The following is a 24,053-nucleotide window of genomic DNA, read 5'->3' on the forward strand; positions in this document are numbered from 1 at the left end:
AAATTGATCATAACTAAAGAGAAAAATGACATAACTAGGATACATATGATTTCATGAATCATAACTAAATAATCGTTTTAAATGGTGTGTATTGTAGAAATTCCCGACTTAAAAACACATTAAATTCCACCTAGAATATTGAAATTAAAAACTTATAGAATCTCCTAAGTAAGAGTATATTTTCTGGTGTCTAGGTTTGATGGTCATGTAACGTTTGAGTGTGAATCCCATTTACTATTAGATTTTATAATAGAAATATTAGAAAATCACAATTTAAATATTATAATTCATCCAAAATGATGTGACAAGACAGTTATGTCTTATATGACTAGATTTGTGATAAATTAAAAATTGACAATTAACAGATCATACCATTATTGTAGATCAAATTGAAAGAACTTTTTTAAGAGTCTCGAAAGTTTTTCATAGCATAAACGTTAGAATTTCGGAAATTTTCAAGCTACTGCATGTATCACAACTCAGTTGTCATTTTCCATTGATGCAATATATGGCTTTGTCTACTGTTGAATTTTAATTGTCCAGTTTGATATAATATTTCTCATATTTATAATTAATCTTATATCAATTTTAAAAAATAAAAAATAACACAAGCATGCTGGCATAAGTTTTTTGCTAGGTTAATTTACCTATCAACATAAATTTGAACTAGTAATGCGTATTTTTAACATTTAAAATAAAAAAATTAGATTAATGCTTTGGGGCTTCATCTAAATTTTGCTTCATATAGATTATGGGTAGGGGCTAGGAGCACATTAGTTTTGTTTAGTAGCAGATCTAAAAGTAAACTAATCCCTAAAACTTCATTTGGAATACTTGGTGACAAAAAAATTTGATTAATTAAATTTGAGGTGGAAATGAAATAATAGAAATAATTGATATTTCTCTTCATTTATAGAGGGAAGGGAGAAAGAGTTTTAAAAATCAAATTTTTGTCCCCAAAATGAAAGGAGAAACATTTAGGGACTAATTTTTGTTAAAAAGTCAAAAAACAGACTTTTAAGACACGTTAAGACACTTTAAGACAAAATTTTAAAAATGTGGTTAATAAATACACTTTAAGACAAAACAATTTTGTGCATAAGATATTCACTTTTTTAGAGAAATTTTGGTCAAAAAATGATAAAAATTTATTACTAAATATCTAATTTTATCGCTAAATATACAACAACACTTTTGACAACTTAAATATTTTGTTCTTAAAAATTAATTTTATTCATAATTTTTTATTTTTAAAATCTTAATTTGTTGTAATTATTTCATGCTTGCCCCTGTGTGACCAACCATTTGGTGATTTTTTTAGGGATTAACAATTTTGATTTTTATTGAAAATACCCTAGCTGTGTTTGATTGTATTCCTAATGCATAAAACATTTTACAATAACTAGATATAATAGATTAAAGCAAATAAAAAGGGTATAGATAAGGGTCCTGCTACGTTTCATGAAAACTGTCATGAAAACCATCTGCACCGTTGGATCATGAGACACATACCTGATCTAACGGTGCAGATGATTTTCATGACAGTTTTCATGAAAATTCTTCATGACACCTAGCATTTCCCGTATAGATAAAGCATACCTTTTCATTAAACAAAAATTGTGCCTGGGTAGAAGAATTTCCTTCATATGTTGACATCTTCTCCACTTTGGGGTAGAAGCTTATGAGCTTGGGTAGATTCTGGAGACGCAAATATTTCAACTGACTGAAATTAATTACCTGACTTGAGAGTTCATCTTCATCTTTTTCTTCTTCAATTCCAACTATGGCTTCCATCATCTCACAATCAAGTATTCGTAGCCTCTGGAGTCGTGGAAATCCTCTTGCACAGGACAGGGAGAAGAGATATTTCAACCTACAATCTCGAACTGTTAATTCAATTAAATTATTGAAGAACCCTGATGGATTTAGTCCATGATGTTCCATCAAAGACCCCTCTCCACCTCTGTCATGCAGCACCTCTTGTAAACCTTCAATTTTTTCCAAATTTAGCGCTTCAGCTCTCCGCAACAAAACGATAAACTTGTCCATTAAGGAAACACCCACAAGTTCACACCACTTTGAAGAAGCTCCATAAAAACCATAATTCGTACCAATACCCATTAATATTTTAAATCTGATCAAGTTTTCAAAGCAGAAGTCCTTGGGCAATAGCATGACATTTGGTATGTGAATCTGTAAAGTGGTTAATTGCGTCAATTTCCCCAACTCATCAAGATTCACTTTGCTTCTTTCCTCCCTATACCTAAACACATGGTCATCTAAAATGTATAATTCTTCCAGGCGAGACAAATTGGATATGACACCTTGCGGAATCTCTGTGAGCTGGTAACAATTTCCCAAATCTAACAACCGAAGACGAGTCAATTGTCCTATCTCTGATGGCAAAACCTCGATATTAGAACCTCGAAGGCTAAGTATTTCAAGGTTATTATTTAGATCCTTGAGTATAGCTATGTCTCCCAACTCACAATCATCTAACCATAACATCCGAAGGTTAACCAAATTTGCAAGAGATAATGGAGGCAACATACAGATTCTATTCAATTCTAAAATTGTAAGTTTCTCCATTCCACTAAAAAACCTATCTGGAACATTAAGCAAAGAATCAATCTTCCGTTTCATTATCATGGTCAAGGTGTGGAGTTGTGGACATACCAAATCATCCGGAAGCTCAAGAGTGTTGTCGATCCTGAATGACATTGCTGAGTAAGATTCGCATGTATCTTTCTCCGGCCACTCTTTGACACCATGTTTTACTAGAATTTCCTTACCATCATCTTTCACAATTGAAAGAGCAACATCCCGAATGACATCATGCATTTTGACAAAGTTTTCATTTGTGCCTTGTAATAACAAACAAGCATCTTTGAGGATATCGACCACTGTAAGTACTCGACGGCTTGCTCTTCTTAGTGTATTTGTGTTTTGTCCAAGCAAACTTCTTGCTATGGAGTGTCTCGCCAACACTTCAATTGAAATATTAGCATCTTCAGGAAAGAAACAACATAGCAAGAAGCATGATTTTGCATCACTAGATTCTAACCGATCATAGCTTAACTTTAAGGAAGCATACACCTTTGCGTCGATTCCCGCAATATTCTTTAGCATGGAATCTTTGAATTGATCAAGTACATCTTCCCAAACATATTTTTTCTTATCTTTCAATGCAGCTCCAACTGCAAGTATAGCGACCGGCAAGCCTCCACACTCTTTACAGACTACATCAGCTATATCATGGAGTTCAGGAGAATCGATAGAATTTCCCACCTTCGTCTTGAATAGGGCCCATGCTTCTTTCTCTAATAATACTTGCATTGGAACATGTCTATCAACACACATCATTTCCAACACACCTCGGATTCGAGACGTTATCACAACTTTGCAGCAATTGTTTCCATCAGTGATAGGAATCCCTATTGTCTTCAAGTTCAATTCTTGCCACATATCATCCAATATAATGAGATTTTTCTTCCCATTGTTCAATCTATTCCACAATTTGCTTGCTTTTCCCACTTCAGTTTCCCCTTTTAGTTCCAGATTCAAGCGATCAGCGAGTTGCCCTTGAATATTGCTCACATTTGCATCCTGAGAGACAACTGCCACAGCGACTTCATCAAAAAGTCCATTTTTCACTAGTTTGCCAATCTCTTCGACCATTGTCGTCTTTCCAACCCCTCCTGTTCCATATACTCCAATCATTTTAACATCGGAATCTTGTAATGCCGCCATGATGTTATTGAAAACCAATTCTCGCGACTTAAAATTCACATAGCTTGTACTTGACGATATGAATTGAAGTTCTTGAGCAAATGGCTTAGGAAGTGCAACCGTGCTAAAATTGCCACTCTGAGTGAACTTTTTTACTTCTGCGATCTTGTTTTCGGCTTCCTTGCCCATTCTGTAACGCGAGATGTAGTCCGGACATAAGAATACAGAGCACTGCATGTTTTCGTTAACAGTATTTTCATCCTTAAATTCCGAAACTCTTTCTTCCACCTCCGCTAGCCAGTTTGAAACAGGTTCATTAACTTCTTCACCACGAGTAATGGCTTCATCAACTTTTTGTTTGATTTGTTCTATCAGCTCTTCAAGGTTTTTAATTTCAACTTCCAGATTCTCCTGCTTCTTCTTGTATTGAAAAACAAAACCAACGTGGAGCATCACTGGCTCAACTAATCTCCCTGCAATTGCCCCTGCAATTGCCCCTACAATTGAAAATACACCTTGCAGGGCACTCATTTTCAATCCACTTTTTCTCTTTTTTTTTTTCTTTTTTTTTTTTTGAAACAACTATTGAAGAAGAAACTAGTTTGAGATTCGAATTTCAGAGGATAAAGCTCTCTCAATCTGTATCTGCAGGTAAAACAAAAAGAGAGATACCAAAGAAGAGAAATAAAAAGTGAAGATAAAATTCTCTCTTTTGCTGATTAGGAAAATAAAAAACGAAAAAAAAAAAAAATCAACATTAACTAAGTGAAAAGAGTTAATTACCTAAAAGTCTTATTTACAAATGTTATGCTTACTCAGGTCTTATTCAAGATTTTTCAAACCAATATTCCCAATTGATAAAAATGACAACATTATCAATTTTATATATTAATGTTCCACATAATTGTTTCACATAATTGTTCCACATAATTGTTTCACTAATTGATGGGGGGAAAAAAAAAACAGAACATGGAATTAAACGTTTTTGCCCTTCTACTTATTGGTTTGATTCAACTATCTAAAAAAATTGAGAGCATTATCATTTTTTCATTTTAAATTTTTTTTTTTGCACATCAATGTTCCATCACCATGCTTCTTTACAGACACAAAATTTTTAGTTTTATCCAAAAAATTAATTTAATTTTTCAATTTTTTCAAAAAAAAAAAAAAATTTAGTTTTTTATTTTTAAATTATATTTTACCTTTTTTATTCCCTTTCTAAATCTCTCTCTAAATTTATGAATCAAACAGTGTTTATCGTACCTTGAGGCTCTCTCTACAAAAAAAACTTCTTTTTTTTTCTTTTTGTAAATTCTGAAAATATGATAAACACCAGAGAAACACTTGAGGAGAGATGGGAAATTATAGATACTACATAAAGCATTCACAAATATTTGTACGTTAATAATCATAACAAAATAGAATCCATTTAAGTGTAGGAAAAAACAGTGAAAAACCTCTTTTCAAGAATTTGTTTAGCCATAAATATAAAGGAAATAAAATGTGATCCAATAAATTCTACATATGTATGAAATTGTACATTAGAAATCCTTTTATGGAAATTAGATGTTTTTTTATGACAATTTTATCCTTGTTTTGGTCAACATGCCTATATTTATATATATTTTTTTATCGGTGAAAGTCAATTGTTAATTGTTAGATTAATACATATGATAGTTAGCATCTGCATTCTTTACAAAGTCAAGTGCTTGCCTCTTTAATTCAACTCCCTCAAGGAGATTTAAACCTATGACGTCCCCTAGGGACAACTGGGTTAGGCCTAGTTGATTAACATGCTTATATGAAAGACTTCTTTTTTTGTTTTTTCTTTTTTAAATGTTTCAAAACTTGAAAATTTTACAACTTTTAAAATGTACATCTGTTTTTTTATATAATTTAGATTTTTTATAAGGCAAAATTTATTTTATCCCCTTGTGATTTAAGCCTGAAGCACTTTACCCTTATAATTCAAAAATAGTCAGAAAGATCTCACCATATGATTTTGAACTAAAGTGTAACCATTAACATAGTTAACTAGAGATGTAAAATTACTATAATACCCTTTAATATACATAGTTTATAATGTTTAAACATTAATTCAATTAAAACACAATTAATTATATATTCTTAATCATTTATTGTAATTCTTAACTTTTTATTCTAATTTTAATTTAATTACATTTTAAATCACAATTAATCTTAAATATTTAATTAGTTATTGTAATTGCTAAATTTTAAATCTAACTTTAATTTAATCATATTTTAGATCAATTTCTAATTATTATGTATTTTATATTCTTACTTAAAATATTTAGTTATATTTTATATTTTAAATTATTCATTAATTTTATTTTATTTTATTTTAATTAACATATTAATCTTTTTGTTGTATTAATTTCATGTTATTTTTTCAAAAAAATAAACCCATTTTAAAATATTGTGTGTAATACACCTTCCGTCAATTTGAATGAAAAAATTAACAACACTTTAATCCTCCAAAATCACTGGGAAATTTTCTGACTATATTTAAATCATAAGAGGTAAAATGAATTTAATCCCTTTTTTATAACTACTCAGCGAGATCGTTCTCAATTAAATACAAAATTATGTAAAATGAAAAAAAAAATACACTTTTTTAGAATTTGAAATTGTGAAGAAAAAAAAATTCACTTATAAAATTTCATACTTTTGAGAAATATTTTGTCATGAGACACATCTTCCTTGCATTATAATAGTGTGAATTTTGTAAGAAGTGTGAAAGTTGTAAATCTAAACATTTATACTTTTAATTATTAAGATATTATTTAGAAAGTATGAAAGTTAGTATGAATGCATTTAAAAATATTCACAGTTCTTAAAATTTTATATTTTTCTAATTTATTGAATGTGTGAATATTTGTATTTTTTAAAAATTCCTAGGTAAATTATAATTTGCACCCCTGCAGTTTGCACCAAATTCGCTTTGGCCCTTCTATATGAAATCATGACAACCAAGTCATTACACTTCTAGTCAAATCTTTTGGTCCTTACACATGAAATCGTGACAGTCAACTCTTACATTTCTGGTCAAGTATCAATGTCTCCCTTTTTGTAGCAACCCACATTTTTGTCCTAGTCACGTTGCATGCATTTATATGCTTTGCCATGTTAGATTGCTGTAGCAATCCATATCGATGTTGTAGCCACGTTCATGTTCGTTTATATAGCTTTGTCTTGTTAAGTTTACATTCATGAATCTTGACTTGTTTTGCCTAAATAAGATCCATGCCTTGTTTTGATGCCTAAGTGATTTGTCTAAGTGTTGTGTGCTTGCTTTGTTCCTTCCTTGGTACCCCAAGCCTAGGTTATGTTAAGCCTAGATCATTCCAAGCCGAGATCATCTTCAGTTTAGAAGTATCTTGGAACCCCTTTGTTGACCTCCATCTTTGCTTTGACATATTGGCCGAGATGTCATTATCTAGGCCGAGGTGTGAATCACCAAGGCCGAGATGTGTATTATCTGGGCCGAGATGTTACCTTTGCACCTGAGTGATCTTGTCCTAGAGTGGTATGACCTAGACCGAGGTGTGGCACATCTAGGCCAAGGTGTGGCACAGCTTAGTCAAGTATTGTCCTTCCTAGCCGAGGTCATTGTCACCTTAGTTGTCGAAGTCTATTTGTTAGCCGATGTCACCACTTGCCAGAGTACCATACCGAGTAGCTTGTTAGATACGCTTTGTCAGAGTCTTGTCTTGTCAATCTATCACCTTTTCGAAGAGAACCAACCAGCCGTTGCCACGTATCCGAGCTGAGAGTTAAGTTAGCCGATAGAGAGAGGAAACCTATCATTTGTTGTATATTGTTTTGAAGAGTAGAGAGAGAAGCTCTAGGAGAGGAAGAAGAGTTCTTGAGAGGAGGTAGATTTCCAAGCTTGATTCCTAGAGATCGAACCGTTAGATCCGTGTTCTAAGGTTAGATTCTTGATCTGCTCACGTTGTTCTTTATGTTTATGTTATTGCATTGCATGATTGAATATGATTTGTAAGCCATGCATTGCTTTGAAGTTCGGTTTTAGAAAGAGAAAATAGCATTCATGTGTTCTTCAAGAAAAGTCATGTTTTGATCCGAAGGCTCATGCCTAGATCCATGTTTTTGTATTTGTTTTCGTATGATTTTCAAGTATGGGTACCCAGGTCCATGTTTTCGAACTCATAGCATGAAATCCCAGATTTTGTAAGTAAAGGAGTTATGATTTTAGCATTCATGTTCTTTATAATCTTCATGATCATGATCTTCATGTTCTTCCTATTCTTCACTGGTGGAAACCCAGATCTCCAGACTTCACTTCCCGAGGTGTAGTCGCCGAGATCACTCTCACCTAGACCTCACACTTAGGCCAAGCATCGTATCTCACCTTGGCCTACCTTGCATTATCACTTACACCTCTAGTTTGTATTGTGCACACCTCGGCATGCAGCCGCATGCCGAAGCCTAGGTAGCCACACCTCGGCCAGGAGGTGTGGGACCTCGGCAAAGACCTGGTTGGTGTCCAGCATGTTTTTCCGAGATCATTGAGAAGTATGTTCAGTGTGCTTTGCCATGTGTTGTAGGACTTGGACCTTTGCCTTGACCCCGATGTCCCAAGAATCAATGTGAGTGGTATTTTTAATAAAGTTATGCTATAACGTTTTGATAAAGCTTTGCCTTGTTTTGATAAAAGTATTTGTTAAGCATGAATGATATCCCTATTTTATGTACCAAGTATAAACTCTGTTTTGGATGGCAATGTATCAAGTAAGCTTTGTTTTGATGTCAAATCTTTGAAAGTCCGTACGTGCCAGGGGACTTTAAGCAATTGTGGCACAAGTCCGTACGTGCTAAGGGACTATAAGCATTAGTAGCACACATGTGAAGTCCGTACGTGCCAGGGGACTTTAAGCAATTGTGGCACAAGTCCGTACGTGCTAGGGGACTTTAAGCATTAGTAGCACACATGTTAAGTAAGTAAGTTTTGAAGGACCAAGGTTACGCCGAGGTTATGTTATAAGATTTGACGTATGTATGTAAGTTTTGTAAGACCAAGTTTGATGAACAAGATTTATCTCATGTTTTGTACAAGCTATGATAAGTATGGTTTTGACAAAGATATATTATGTATTGTTTTGAAAGACCTCGGGAATCATTCATTTAACCCCTTTATTACTTGTACCATTCACTGAGTATCCAAGCTCACCCTCCCTATGTATATATGTAGGTAACAATCAAAAAGTCGGCTACGCCGAGATATGTGTTTTGTATGCATGTTATGTCGGCTTTGAGGATGTCGGCAACCCTGAAGATTATGTATTCTTGATTTATAATTCATGTATTATGTTTATGTCGGCTTGAGAAGCCTTTTGCCAAGATGTAATATGTACTTTTGTAAACAAGTTTTAAAGCTTTGAAAGATGTATGCCATTTCATTTGACTTATGCACTGCTCTTATGGACCACTTGTATTTTGAATTATTGCTTCCGCACTTGTGAGCCCCATATATTATACTCTGTTGTGTGTGATTTTTGAAAGTTGGCCTTCGGTAATCACGGATTACTGGCCATCACGGCACCAAACTACTAGGGGCGGTTTGGGGTCGTGACACTTTTGTTACTCCACCGTATAAATCTTTAATAGAGGTCAGTAATGCGACAAACATATGACTACAAAATAAGAGCAAAGGGGGAAAATCATGCACATTTCCCGCTTATACACATCCCAAAATTTACATCATATTTTGTCTATATTCAATTAAAACAAAACACAAATTATGAACAATTAAAGAGACAAATTAAGATTTTTTGTAGAAATAGAAATTACAAAATTCTGTTTTTCACAGTAACGATAGAATATTCCTCTTCCCTTTTTTTGATTTCTCTGCTACCTTTATTTATTTGTAAAGAGTTATGTTTTCTTTACTTTTTGTCCTAATTTTCTTACATGTTTATCACGTGAGACAAATTATGTATTGGTGGAAAATAAGGATAATTTCTTTCTCTTATTCTCATTTTGTAGTCACATATTTATCATAAGACTGAATTCTTATTAAAGACTTAAACAATATAGTAACAGAATGGGACATTGACACTTGACCAAGTGGAGAGAGTTGATTGAAACGATTTCATGTGTAGGGACCAAAATGAAATTTGACCAAAAGTACAGAGGGTTAATTGTCACGATTTCATATACAGGGATCAAAGTGAAATTTAGGTCCCGTTTGTTTTCAGAGGTAGAATAAAGGGGATTCATAGTGAGGGGATTAATAGTGAGGGGATTAAGTAAAATTGTGTTTGTTTTGATGATAGTTGTTAGTGTAGGAATTGTTAAATTATTTTTATATAAAATAATAAAACAAATAAAAAAATATAAAAAATTAAACATTAATATTTTTAAAAAAATTCCCAATATATAAAAAATAATAAAAATAAAAAAATTTCTAATCCCCTCACTATTTTTCTAATACCATCTCTATTTCCTCATTTCCAATTCCCCTTCCAAGGCCTTTACTAATACCAAGGGATTATGAGTCCCCTCCCCATCTCTCAAAACAAACACCCTATATAGTAGTCTCACCTTACTATCAATCCCAATCCTCTCTCTATAAACCCAAACAAACGAGGCCTTTGTGCAAAGTATAGGGATGCAAAGTGTAATTTACTCGTGATTTTTTGTGATTTTCACTATTAATCCTAACAAAATAAGACAAACTTTTAATTGGCGAATTGAAAATAGAAAAATTTGAAATTATTTATCCAAAAAAATAAAAAAGAACAATTTGAAATTAAAATTGGTTTGTTCACCCTCTTGGCCGAAAATCTATTGACGCCATATTTCATAATTATGTATTCTATGGTCATTACCAAATTAACATTATATTTTCTTCTTCGTGATTTGAGATTGGAACATTTTAGCTCTCCTATTGTTTAAATATAGTTAGAAAGACCCTATCTAATTTTGGACCAAAATATAACGGTTAATTTCATTAATTATAAATATGAAATGATTGTAATAATCTTAAATCTTATGTTTTCTATATATATATATATATATATATTATTTTTTTCCTCTCTCATACACATAATTTATAATTTCTAAAATCAATTCAATTAAATCATAATCAATCATAAATTGTTAATTATTTATAATAATTCCTAATTTTTTACTCTAGTTTTAATTTAATTATATTTTAAATCAAAATTAATCTTAAAATCCTTAATTATTTATTATAATTCATATTTTTATCTAATTTTAGTTTAATTATAGTTTAGATCACAATTAATCATACATCCTTAATTATTTATTGTAATTCCTAACATCTTAATCTAATTTTAATTTAATTATATTTTAGATCAATCCTTAATAATTATTTATTTTATATGTTAATTTAATTATATTTTAAATCACACTTTCATTATATTTTAGGTCAATCCATAATTATATATTTATTTTATTTTAATTACATCTTAATTTAATTTTAGGTTTGGAGAAGATCGAGATAAAATTGTCTCTTTATTGTGTTAATTTCAATTTATTTTTTTAGAATCAAGTCATTTTAAAAAACAGTGTGCTTGATACACCTTCCGTTACTGTGGATGGAAAAATTAACAATTGTATTTTAATCCAAAATTACATAGAACCTTTCTGACTATATAAATGAATTTTGTCTTTAACCCAATTAGTTGATCAAACATGGTTTAAAACTTGTGCATTTAAGTTTGAGAACAAGAATTGAAGATTACAGTAGACAGAAGTTACCTTTATTTAAAGAAATTGTAGAATACATTCACCAAAGCATGAATTGAGATAAGCTTGCAAGAGATCTGTTTGTACACAACAACAAAAATTTATGAGATGATACATTTTTATGAGATAAGCTTGCAATCCATCTCGAGCCAAAAACATATGGGGAAGCATTTAGTAAAATCTATTTCCACATACTACCTAGATATCACCTAAAAATACATATATATGGTTCGATATCATTAGAATTGAGCACACCCAAAATTCTCACGAATCTATTACACAAAGCTAGAAAAATAAGCTTGAAATAATGCAGAAATAGAATCTCACTACATGAATATTGTTGCAGTAGAAGCCAACAAAATTAAGAGTTATTATGTTAACAATCACAATAAGAGAGTTTTTGTTATTTCTTGAGCGTATGAGTATTTTCTATTATTATTATAGATTTTATTTTGCTAATCAAAAAATTGAGTTATTTGATCTTTGATGTCAAAAAAGACAAGCCATAATTCTATAACTTTTGCTCAGCGTTGTACTCATGTCCATATATAAGATGCAAGGAAGAAGTCAAAAATATTGTAGATAAAACTATAAGTGTAGCAAAACGAGATTAGAAAATGGTGTATCAAACAAAACAAATTAAATTTTTATAAAAGAGAAATGTACTTACATTAGTGATTAAACAATCACAAGAAAAATGAATAAATGTAGGAAACATTGGTCAACAGTCCCGCGCATTGATTATTTTGTGGCAGAGACCCAAATTTTGGTTTTTCTTAATTAGAAGGTGACATGCACAACACTTTCTGGTTGGCAATTCTAAACATTTTATGGCAAAGAAATTTTTTGACATATTTGCCTTTTTATGTGTAGTGTTAAAAAAAATTTAAAATGTTATAACTTTAGCTACATATATCAATTTTTAATAAAATTAATTTTTTTATGTTCATCTTGTCAAGATCTTTAAATAAAGATCAATATTAAAAATGAAAAAAAAAAAAAAAAATCAACAAATAGACCTATAGAAAAATAACGAATAGATCTATTTCGAAGCATGTCAAGGCCAAGGAAATTCATGACAATGCAACTATGTATAGTATCATAAAAACTATACATCAATACAATAGAATTGCAATTTTCCTCACCATGGACTAAATGACATGATTTTTTGGTCTAATGTTGGATGGTTTATGCAAACAAAGTATAAATTGAGAGTCAAAAAGTATATATATATATATATATATATTGGAAAAAAATGAGTAAGCGAAACCACCTCTATTCGTTTCAAAGGGATAGATTTCACAAAAAAATACATAAAATCAAAAAACAAAAAACTCAAAAACGGATTAATGAGCACAAAATTATGGCCTATTGAAGTTTCTACAACATATAAAAATCAAACTCCATTTCTTAATTTGTAAAGCAAACATATATATGTTTGTCTACAATTTTTTTAATTTAAAAAATATTTCAAAGTGCCCAGATAGCGTAGATATACATATATAATGCATAGATAGACATATATAATGCACAAATAGCACAATAGCTAGCAGACAAACCTATTTGTTCACATTTTTCACTTTAAAAGTGCATAGATATATCTAAATGGACCTATTTATTCCCATTTTTAATTTAAAAGTTCGATAGACCCTGTCCCAATTTTTTAAATTTAAAGTGCATACATAAAAAAATTTTCCCGAATTTTAATTTAAAGTGGAAAATATACAGAAACGTTTAAAATGGACAAATAAATCCCAAATAGACCTATCTATCCCCCTTCTTTAATTTAAAAGTGCATAGATAGACTCCAGCTAGAACTATTTGTTTTTGAGTTTTTTTTTTTTTTTTTGTTAAATTTAAATGTGCACAAATGACCCCATATAGGCTTAAAGTGCACAAATAGACTCCAAATAGATCTATCTGTCCTTATTTTTAATTTGAAAGTGCACAGATAAACTTGAGATATGCCCATCTATCCTTTTATATTTTATATTTTTTTATTTCCATATTCAAAATGGAGCTTGTTTTAAAGATTTCATAAAAGCAAATCCAAAAATATAAATGTTATTCATAACTGGATAACAAAATTCAAGTTATGAGAACTTAAAATTTGCAAAACACACACATAAAAAGCTTCTAGAAGGTTTGTTGTTATAAGGAAATGATTAGTAGGATCATGAGAAGAACGCTTGGAGAACTAAAAATATTTTTGTCAACGTGAAGGCGTGTTTATTAGCTGCCGTTTGGCACGTAAATTGGAAGTGAGTTGAGATTAAAAAAATGCGCGCACACAAAAAAAAAAAAAAAAAAAAAAAAAAAAAAAAAAAAAAAGTTAAATAGATCAATGAAATAAAATTTCACGTTCAAATTATAATTATTTCATTTTTTTTTTTATAAAAAAAAAGAACCAAAAAAGTAATTCCAAAATTAACTAAAAAATCAAAAAATTAAGTTAGAAAAGTTCTTTCCAGACCAACATTTAGGATTGATGGACTTAAAAATATCGAAATTGGAGTTATGGCCAGCTTTTAAATTTGTATCAATCATTTCTTGATATTCATTTAACAATTTCATACAATTTTTTGGTTATAAAATTAGGATCTTATTGTGGGGATATATTTTCTGAGTACCAACACGTGGCAAGGTGACGCCGACGTGTCAGCCGAGGTGCCACGTGTCTTGGTCGTTGTGCCGAGGTCATCTCGGCTAGACCGAGGTTGCCACTGAAGATATCGGAATCCGAGATAAGCAGATAAGGGACAAGAGTCCTAGAATGAAGAGGGAACTCAACCTGGATATGGACAAGAGTCCCAGATTAGGAGAAGACTTCAGTTTGGGTAAAGATAAGACTTTTAGAGAGTTTATCCTAATCCCACTGGGAGTCCCAGATTAGCAGTAATCCTAAGTCCATTAGGGCCAGGCTCCTATTAGGACTAGGATTGTATTGACTATAAAAGAGAGGCACCCCATGGGTCTAAGGTATGCTTTTAATACTCAAGCTTGTGAGTTGAATAATTGATTATCTTTGAGAGATATACTGACTTGATCGTCGGAGTGCCCCCGGGTGGACGAACCACCGCGGGATTCTTATATTTCTGTTGCAGGTCAGTCAGGTGCCATCTATTCTACCGGTGCTCTCCAGCTGGTTACTAAGCGGGCAGTGTGGTCAGAAAATCACTCACACAATTTGGCGCCGTCTATGGGAAAGAAAGAAGAATAGGTGGCCAATGACAGACAGAATGATCAAATTAGAGACAACGCTCCTGCTGGGAGTGGGAGACCTATCGATCTCGACGCTGAAAGGGACGACCGCAACACAGAAACTCGTGACCAGAGTCACGGAGTGAAAGACGCTGGCCAGGAAGGTGACACACCAAAGACAACAGATCGAAGCGGATACTACAACGAAGATGACCTCCAGGTATGGAAGGATAGATACCTGCGGAGGAACGAAGACCCTTCCAGAAGAGATGCAAAGACACGAGGCATGAGCGCTCCCAAGGAGGTAACATTCAAGTATAGAAAAGCTCAACTTGAGTAAGCAAATCCCGGATCCCAGATCCCAGAAGACATGATCTCGCCCTAGATGAATAGGTCCGAGAAAAGAAGAGCTCAACCTGAGTGAGCAGATCCAAGATTCCAGAAGATAAGATCTCAGCAAATGAGTCCGAGAAGAGAAGAGCACAATGAGTAGATCTCAGATCCCAGAAGATAAAAAGGAAACACACAAGATCAGACTAAAGTTAGCCAGAATTGAGAAGTATGCTAGGGCCGAGGAGGACATGCTAGGAACAAAGGCGTCAGAACAAGAAAAGAGAAACGGCTCGCCGATGCGAGGCCGAAAATCAAACTCAGGTTGGAGCCAAGTAAAATCAATAGAGAAACCAAGGCCGACAACCTCGGCTTGAATTTAACCTTGGCGACAAGGTCGAAGCTACATGTATGATGAGAACCCAAGTGGATTTTAAGTTCACACTAGGAGGGCAGAGAGAAGAAGTAATGCTTAACGCTTGTTGAAATTTGTAGCAATTTACAAGTTGAAGTTAAGCCGAGATTATTGTTTATCTTCACTTGTTGAAATTTGTAGCAATTTACAAGTTGAAGTTAAACCGAAGTAATGCTTAACGCTTGTTGAAATTTGTAGCAATTTACAAGTTGAAGTTAAGCCGAGATTATTGTTTATCTTCACTTGTTGAAATTTATAACAATTTACAAGTTGAAGTTAAGCAGAGATTATTGTTTATCTTCACTTGTTGAAATTTGTAGCAATTTACAAGTTGAAGTTAAGCCGAGATTATTGTTTATCTTCACTTGTTGAAATTTGTAGCAATTTACAAGTTGAAGTTAAACCGAAGTAATGCTTAACGCTTGTTGAAATTTGTAGCAATTTACAAGTTAAGCCGAGATGATGTTTAACCGAAGTTAAACCGAAATGATGCTTAACCGAAGTTAAGCCAAGATGATACTTAACCGAAGTTAAGCCCAGATGATATTTAATCGAAGTTAAACTGAGATGATGCTCAACCGAAGTTAAGCCGAGATGATGTTTAACTGAAGTTAAACCGAGATGATGCTTAACCGAAGTTAAGCCGAGATAATACTTAACCGAAGTTAAGCCCAGATGATGTTTAACCGAAGTTAAACCGAGATGATGCTCAACTGAAGTTAAGCCGAAGATGATGTTTAACCGAAGTTAAACTAAGATAATGCTTAACCGAAGTTAAGCCGAGATGATGTTAAAACTTGAGAAAGGTTTACAAGTTAGGTTAAACCGAGAAGATGCTCAAACACTTGTTGAAACTTGAGAAGAGTTTACAAGTTGAAGACTATGGTTAAATACTTGTTGAAATTTTTTGAGCAAAAATTTACAAGTTAAACCAAGGTTATGTTGAAAGAAGTATCTACATACTTGCCGAGATTACCATATTGCCAAGACTTGGAAGGAATTTAAAGACAGAAGTCTTGCTAAAAGTGAAGTATCAAGTTGTAAATAACACTTGTGGAAATATTATGATAAATATTTTCAAGTATTAGGTCAAAACTGAGATAAACTGACTAATGGGTACAACCGAGGTGTTACACCCCGAGGAGATTGCACAGTTAAAGGTGTATGTTGACGGCGGGCATATGACTCAGGTCTGCAGAGTACTAAAAGCACACTTAGAAGATCTGATGAGGCAAGGCCATCTGAAGGGACCTCGTCGATGAGACCAGAACAAGGGAAGAACAGGCAAAACTGTCTCAAGCGCCAGCAGCTCCGCCTCCTCAAGCACAACAACCTCAGGCAGGAGGACCTCGGGTAATTAATGTAATTCACTTGAGGGTCAACGAGAACGAAATTAGGGGGGAGACTCAGAAGGTGAAGCACCTGCAACATGTCAACCAAGTCGGGAACAAGTGACATCGGGCAGATGAGTACTTGGGACCAGTAGTGTCTTTTACCGAAGCCGACCTCGAGATGGTCCAGCACCCGCATAATGATGCTTTGGTAGTATCCCTCCAGGTTGAGGAGTGCCAAGTGAAACGCATCCTGATTGACCAAGGAAGCTCTTGTGACATCATGTATGTCTGATGTTACAAGGAGCTCGGCCTTCATCCAGACGATATGGAGTAACCCAATGGCCCAATGGTTGGGTTCAATGGAACGCCGACATGGCCACTAAGAGCAGTAAGCTTGGAGGTACAGACTGGCACCAGAAAGATCACAACAGAATTCACCATCATCGACACTCCATCTCCTTACAAATCTTGGGAAGATCATGGTTGCATACAATGGGGGCAGTTCCCTCAACATTGCATCAACTATTGCGGTTCCCAACAGGACATGGGATTGAAAAAGTCAGAGGGGATCAACTGCATGCGGAGAATTGCTCCATGGCAGCAATGAAATCCACCTGCAGCATTCGAGAACCAGAGAAGGCAAAGATTGAAAACGAGGACATAGAGGTCCTAGATGATGTCGGCAAGGAGCCAGCCGAGAAGAGTGAAGAGACACTGAAGAAAATCCTCGTCCAGGAGGGGGATGAAAAATGTTTCTTTCTTCTCGGCTCAGGCTTAGCCGAAGAAGAAGAAAGAGAATTGGAAGCTTTTTTGAGAGCAAACATTGAGATATTTGCTTGGACACCTTACGAAATGCCTAGCATTGACCCTGAGGTCACTTGCCACCAACTGAACGTCGACAGGTCGGCCAAACCTATGATCCAACGAGCAAGAGGACCGACGTTGATGCACGTCGAAGCAGTAGAGCAAGAAGTAGACAGACTTCTGGAGCCCAAGGCCATCCGAGAAATCAATTACCCGACATGGCTATTAAATACAGTGAAAGAAGGAATGATAATCAAAGAGCAAGGAATGTTGACATCGGCCAACAACAGACATTTTTCAGAAGCAAGAAAGCATTGGCAGTCAGCTGGGAGAGCTTCTCTACCATTATCTCGGCAACAATTTCAAGAAGGGACGTGGTTCTAAGACTATGCAGAAAATAGAAACGAAGGCAAGAATCTAGAAATACAACAAGAAAACAAGAAGAGAAAAATCAGAGTCAAGAAGATGACAGAGTTCAAAGAATAAAGCCAAGTACACAGGCACTAAGTAAGTATGTGAAAAACAAGAAAGTAATGAACCAGACATGATGCTAGCAACAGAAAGCGGATATGGCGAGAACAGTTCTAGGCATTTCAGCAATAAAAAATCAAAAACCTGAAGACAGACGAGAACAGAAGACCACAGATGGCAAAAAAACAGATTCAAAGTAAATCAGAAGAGTTATGAAAGATTGAGCTTAATAAAAAGTGAGAATTTATGAACCTACCAAATGAACGCCGATATAAAGATCGCCGGAGTCAAATAGGTGACTGGAAATCAGGAAACCCACCGGAGAGTGTGAACGGAGCAGTTGCAGAAAGCTTGAAAAGAGATTGATTAAGGATTGGGGATATTTTTTGAAAAGAGAAAAGTTTGAGCACAAGAAGCACATGAAAGAATGCAAAATGAGAAGACAAAGGGAAAGAGAGAAAGCTTTGTTGAAAACTCGAAAAGACGACGAAGGAGTATTGAATTGTACCTTGGGTGACGTACCTGTCAGGCGACGTGCGCAGAAACGACGCAAACCTGATAGCGCGTACAAGCCAGTAAGGGATCAACACATGAACAAAACGGTTGAGGAGCGTATACATGGTAGCTCATGCGTAATTGCAAAGCTTCTAGAGTCCACCTACTTTTGCCCCACAACTTGTGGAAAGTAGTTGAAGCTTCACAAAACCCAAAACATGAATGCAAGCATACCAAGGATCCTCTAGAGTATTTTTTTCCTAAAGTTTCCTAAAGTGGTGTATTGTGTGGTTGAGATTTAATGTTGAAAAATTGATGTGACTTGTCATTAAATCTCAACCACACAATGCACCACTCTAGGAAACTTTAGGAAAAAAAAACTCTAGAGGATCCTTGCTCGGCTTCGATCAATGTGTGAGGCAATGTGTGGCGGCAGATTCCAAATGGATTTGTTTTTCCCAAAATTTTTTATTTTGTATTTTAAAGATCGAGCCTACTAAAAAACACACTACTAAAAATACTAATGAGTGAAAGAAAAAAACAAAAACAAACAAACAATCATAACATCAAAAGAGAGCCACCTCATTAATACTCCTTCTATAGTGCTCTCTTTTTAGTACTCCCACGCATTAATCTTTCAATATTCACCCATTACTACAATAAAATTAATAAGAGATCGTTTGACATTGTTAATATAGTTAGTTTTTTTTGTGTTGAAATTTTTTTAATTTAGTTTGATTTTTGTTTTGGAGTTTTTTTTTATTTTTGTGAGAGAAAAAATACAATAATTATGAATAAAAAGTAATATTTTGTCTTATTAACTTTTATAGTTTTTTTTGTCTTTTTATGCTTTTTTAACCCCAATAAGAAAGTCGAACGAGGACTAAGATGAATTACACTAACGGTCCTATAGTTTGGGTCTGTCACTTTGATATCTGACTTTTTAATTGTGATATATTTAATTCTGAATTTTGAATCTTGTTCCAAATAAGAACAATTGAATATACCATTGCTCAATTTTGAGGACTAAGTTGTTAATTTGATAAAATATAAATTAATTTGACAAAAATAAATGTTAAAAGTATTTTCAAATTTTTAAAAATTACTTCTACCCACCAAAGATAAAATTATGTAAAATTGATATTTAGACATTTATTATTTTTTTTACCAAATTAATTTTTATCATGCGTTTAGATGATGATCATGTAATGGGTAGTTGTTTTTATTTTTATCAATTTTACATAATTTTATCTTTAGTGGGTAGAAATTATTTTTAAAAATTTAAAAATATTTTTTTAATATTTATTTTTGTCAAATTAGTTTATATTTTATCAAATTGATGACTTTGCCCTTAAAATTGAGCAAAGATATCTTCAATTGTCCTTATTTGGAAGGAAATTCAAAATTCATGGTCAAATATGTCACAATTGAAACATCAATGACCAAAATGATACAAGTCCCAAATTATAGAAACTGTTAGTGTAATTCGCCCAAAATTATAATAACATCTAAAATTTTGTAACATAAATAATAATGTTATCTCACTGTAAATCATAATAATTTTATGTTAAATCATTTTCAAAAAAAAAAAAAAAAAAGTGGTTAGGTGGAAAATGCAGTTTTTTTGGATTTTTTTTTTTTTTTGGTTAGACAAATTTAAATTGAATTCTGTTAAAATGTAATCTTCTCACAAGGCAATGAGGGAGAGAAGAAAGATAATGAGAGTGGTGCGATTTGTTTAAAGAATAAAAAAAGAGTTTTTTTTTTTTTTTAACAGAACTTTTTTACCCACCTTAGTGACAAAGGCCACAAGACATATTCTTACAATAAATTACTTTTTACAGTTTTTACTTTAATTTTATTGGGTGCACTTTTATCCGAATAATTTTACAAAATTAATTTAAAAGCCAAAACTAGATCTGTATTTATATTTTGACCTCAAATTTTTAGCAATGAATTTAATAAATTACATTTTAATTTAATAATTTTATTTTTAATTATATTTTAATCTCATGGCATACACTAGTACTTGTATATCTTAAGATTAAGTTTAAGGAGGTCCAGAACCACTAAAGCTACTGTCCAAAAAAATAATAAGAAATTTGTCCATATTTCAAACCTGTAATGGAGATCCAAGAGGTGTTTTTTAGGTCCATGCATAAAATAAATTTAAATAATGTTGAATAAAATTGAGGTATTTATTCATAAATTCTTTTTTTATCTATTTATATTTAGTCTAAATTATTTTTTTATATTCCAATATGTGTATGGGTGACATCATTACTAAGATATCCCTAACAATAATAGGGTAAAGCGCATTAATGTTAACAGTATGAATTTACCGTGATGTGAACATTCATACTATCAAATATAAATGTTCACATCACTAAATTATTAAGGATTCAAAAAATATTTGTGAGTGTACAACTGCTCAAAAAAATACCTTAAATATGAGAATTAGAATTGAGTGAATCAAATGTCCAAATAATTAGACTTAAAATACAAGAATATATTATGTATTAATTCAGATACAAATACTTAATAAGATTTCCTAATAAATTTCTCAATAAAATATTGAGTATATATTATTATTCGGTCCAGGACACACAACTACGCTCATATTCATACCGTCAATGTAACATATACTAACATAGCTTTCGTCAAATTAATGCAAATTTGAAACAAGGAAATAACATTGTATTTGGATATAGATTTCAATAGAAATTTGAAAATAAAAGAGAAATGAAAAAAAAAATTATATTTTTATTAACAATGTTCTCACTATTTCCCTTCTTTCTTTCTTTTTTCCTTTTTTCTTTTTTTAAATTCATACCTAAATTTATGATTCAAAGAGCTTGATTTGAAAAAGAAAAGGAACTTAGGTAGATTTTTACCTCTCAAACGATGTCAGGAATAACCCATCTAGATATGAAGGATAAAATTCCAACACCATCAATCTTACTCAATCCGAAGTCCTGGTAAGATAGAGATATTCAACTTTGAATGAAGGGTGTACAGAAAAGAAAATTTTGCAGAAATACGAAAAAATCATGAAGGAGGCAACACTTTGCTTTAATCCTGTCTTGATGCCAAGAAGATCTACAAAAATATTCACAGAAACTTAAAGAGCACATAATTTAAATAAATAAGTTCGCAAAATAAAAAGAGATACCTCTAAGATCCCAAGATTTTAGCACCATGCGAGAGTTTAAATATCTTTCCTTGTCACCAGCAAGATTCACTAGAATTTCCAAATCAATTGTCTTCAGCTTTGCATAGCTTAATGCCTTACCAAACCTTAACAATAAAAAAATGAAAACTATTAGCTTTTGCATAGTATATTTATCAAATTGAAACAGAACATGATCAACCCATAAAGAATGAGAAATGAAACAATAACTAATCAATCAAAGTTTTGATGTAAAAGTTTATAGTGGTTTGTTTAAACGGAAGGATGAGATCAAACAACAATAGTTTAGGCAAAGAATAGCTCAATAGCTCACCTACATCTTAGCTTTTTGCTCACCTACATCTGCAGATCTTGCAAATTGTAATAATGAATAGAAGAGGAAATATATATACGGCAGGTTAGTTTTCACAAGTAGGTTGACTGCTATTGTCAGTAAGGCGATTAAAAGAAATTATGTTTGTTTGATAAATAGTAGATTAAGAATAATTTTTGTTTGTTTTGAGAGGGTGAGATTAATTATGTAAAATTTTATAAATATTCATGTTACATTACTATTAAATTTGAACTTATATCAACTAATAAATGTATTATATATTTTAATATTAAAAATATATTTTATAAATATTAAATTATATGTTAATATTGAAAATTATATTTCATATATATATATATATTTGGTACTATTTTATTTTTTTAATATATTTTTTTTTTGGTATAAATATTATTCTACTATTATATTTTATATTAAAAATTATTTTTATATTATATTTTATATTAAATTATTTTGATATAAAGAAGGTGGAGTAAAAAATAGTGGAATAATTAAAAAAATAGTAAAAAAAAGACCATACTAATCAAGTAGAGTAAGTAAATTAGGTAAGATAATAGAAGGCAAAATAATAAATCCGCCTCTAATCCCAAGGGATTGTTTTTCTAATACCAGCATCCATAGGAAAAATTACTAATCTCATCCATGAAGACCTATCATAGTCCCAAGATATTGTGAATCTCCCCATTTTATAAATGAACATAATATTAGTGGACCCCACATCCATCATAATTTAATCTCATTTCTTATAACCCAAAACGAACGGACCATAATATGCCCAACATTTATCTAGAGTCAAACCCGCCCCTAAATTAAACTTCACTTTCGATATCTAAACCCAGTTACAAACTTGATTGTAGGTGTGACCAAACACCACCTTTCAACTCAAAAAAAAAAAAAAAAACAAATAAAAATGCAGATTTTTATTTCATTTTGTCTTCGTTCTTCGCTCTCTAACTTCTTTCTACCTTTCTCTCATTTTCCCTTACTTTTTTGTTGGCCAAACACCCCACTTTGCTCCACCCTTACACCACCACCTCAACCCACTATGGTATTGTTTGGTGCAACTTATTGTAAGTTAAAAGTTGATAATCAGAAAGTAAAAGCCGAAAGCACTCCTTCCCCAATTTCTAAATAATCAATTTTTCTAAGCTTATTTAAGTTATTTTTGCTTAAAAAGCTATAAGCAGAAGCTACGCCAAACAGTCTAGCATTGATTCTCTAATTAAAATAAGTTATAATCACTCCCTGTCTCCACCACCACCGGCCAACTTATCTCATCGAGAAAAGCTTCAACCACACACTCCCCTTTTTTCGAAAATAACACAAAAGAAGTTTCAATTCTAAATTTTTCTTAACCTCTTGGCATACACTATATAAGTGCACTTATTTAGATAATTGCACTTATTTGAGTCACATCACCTTTTTTTTTTGTACATATTTTTGTAAAAAGTCAAAAAGTATACTTATTTAGATCATTCAAAATCTATATATTATATAAGGAAAATGAGATTTTTAGGGAGAAGTCTTCTAGGAGTTTCAAACATTCATTCTAAAATTATTGAATTTTATTAATTTTAAAAAATTAAGAAAATTCCTATTGGCTAGCTTCCATTTATCTTTTAGTTTACAATCCCACATCAAAAAAATAAAGAAAAAGTGAATTGTTTCACTTACATAAAGTGAATCTTATATTCCCATTTATATAAGTAAAATGAGATTTTTAGTGAAAAGCCTTATGATCCATATCTCATACAAATTTTTTTGATTTTCTTAATTTTAAACAATTAAGAAAATTCTCATTGGCTAGATTTCATTTAACTTTTATTTTAAAATCCCACATAGATGTTTTGATTTTAAAAATAATTTAGTATGAGGTTTTGAAACTCTCATAATATCTCTCATTTAAAGTATTCTTTTGTAAACGCCACTCTTGCTGCTCCTTAATACAAAAATTATGAGATAATTATGATAATTTTAAATTTGTATATAAAACTTATA

At 32.2% G+C, this 24,053-nt stretch overlaps 1 protein-coding gene across 12 annotated transcripts in view; it reads right to left on the minus strand.

The window, feature by feature from the left end:
• The window catches only part of LOC114265292 (disease resistance protein SUMM2), a 52,969-nt gene extending 30,813 nt beyond the window's left edge, over positions 1-22,156 (minus strand). For 9 of the 12 annotated variants that reach the window (XR_014335980.1, XR_014335979.1, XR_014335978.1 and 6 more), the window contains exons 1-5: positions 22,042-22,146; positions 21,707-21,831; positions 21,429-21,509; positions 11,497-11,561; positions 1,600-4,374 (exon numbers count right to left, since the gene is read on the minus strand). Coding sequence is in view for 4 of the 12 variants with exons in the window: in XM_082879279.1 (XP_082735405.1) it covers positions 1,600-4,260 (2,661 nt within the window). In the remaining 8 variants the exon portion in view is untranslated. Of the gene's footprint in view, positions 1-1,599; positions 4,375-11,496; positions 11,562-21,428; positions 21,585-21,706; positions 21,832-22,037 lie in introns of those variants that run through there. The other 3 variants (XR_014335974.1, XR_014335976.1, XR_014335975.1) reach the window with 3 other exon arrangements.
• Between the last annotated feature and the right edge of the window lie 1,897 nt (positions 22,157-24,053).

Source organism: Camellia sinensis, chromosome 7, assembly GCF_055761805.1.
Source record: "Camellia sinensis isolate YWXY chromosome 7, ASM5576180v1, whole genome shotgun sequence".
Classification (NCBI taxonomy): Eukaryota; Viridiplantae; Streptophyta; class Magnoliopsida; order Ericales; family Theaceae; genus Camellia; species Camellia sinensis.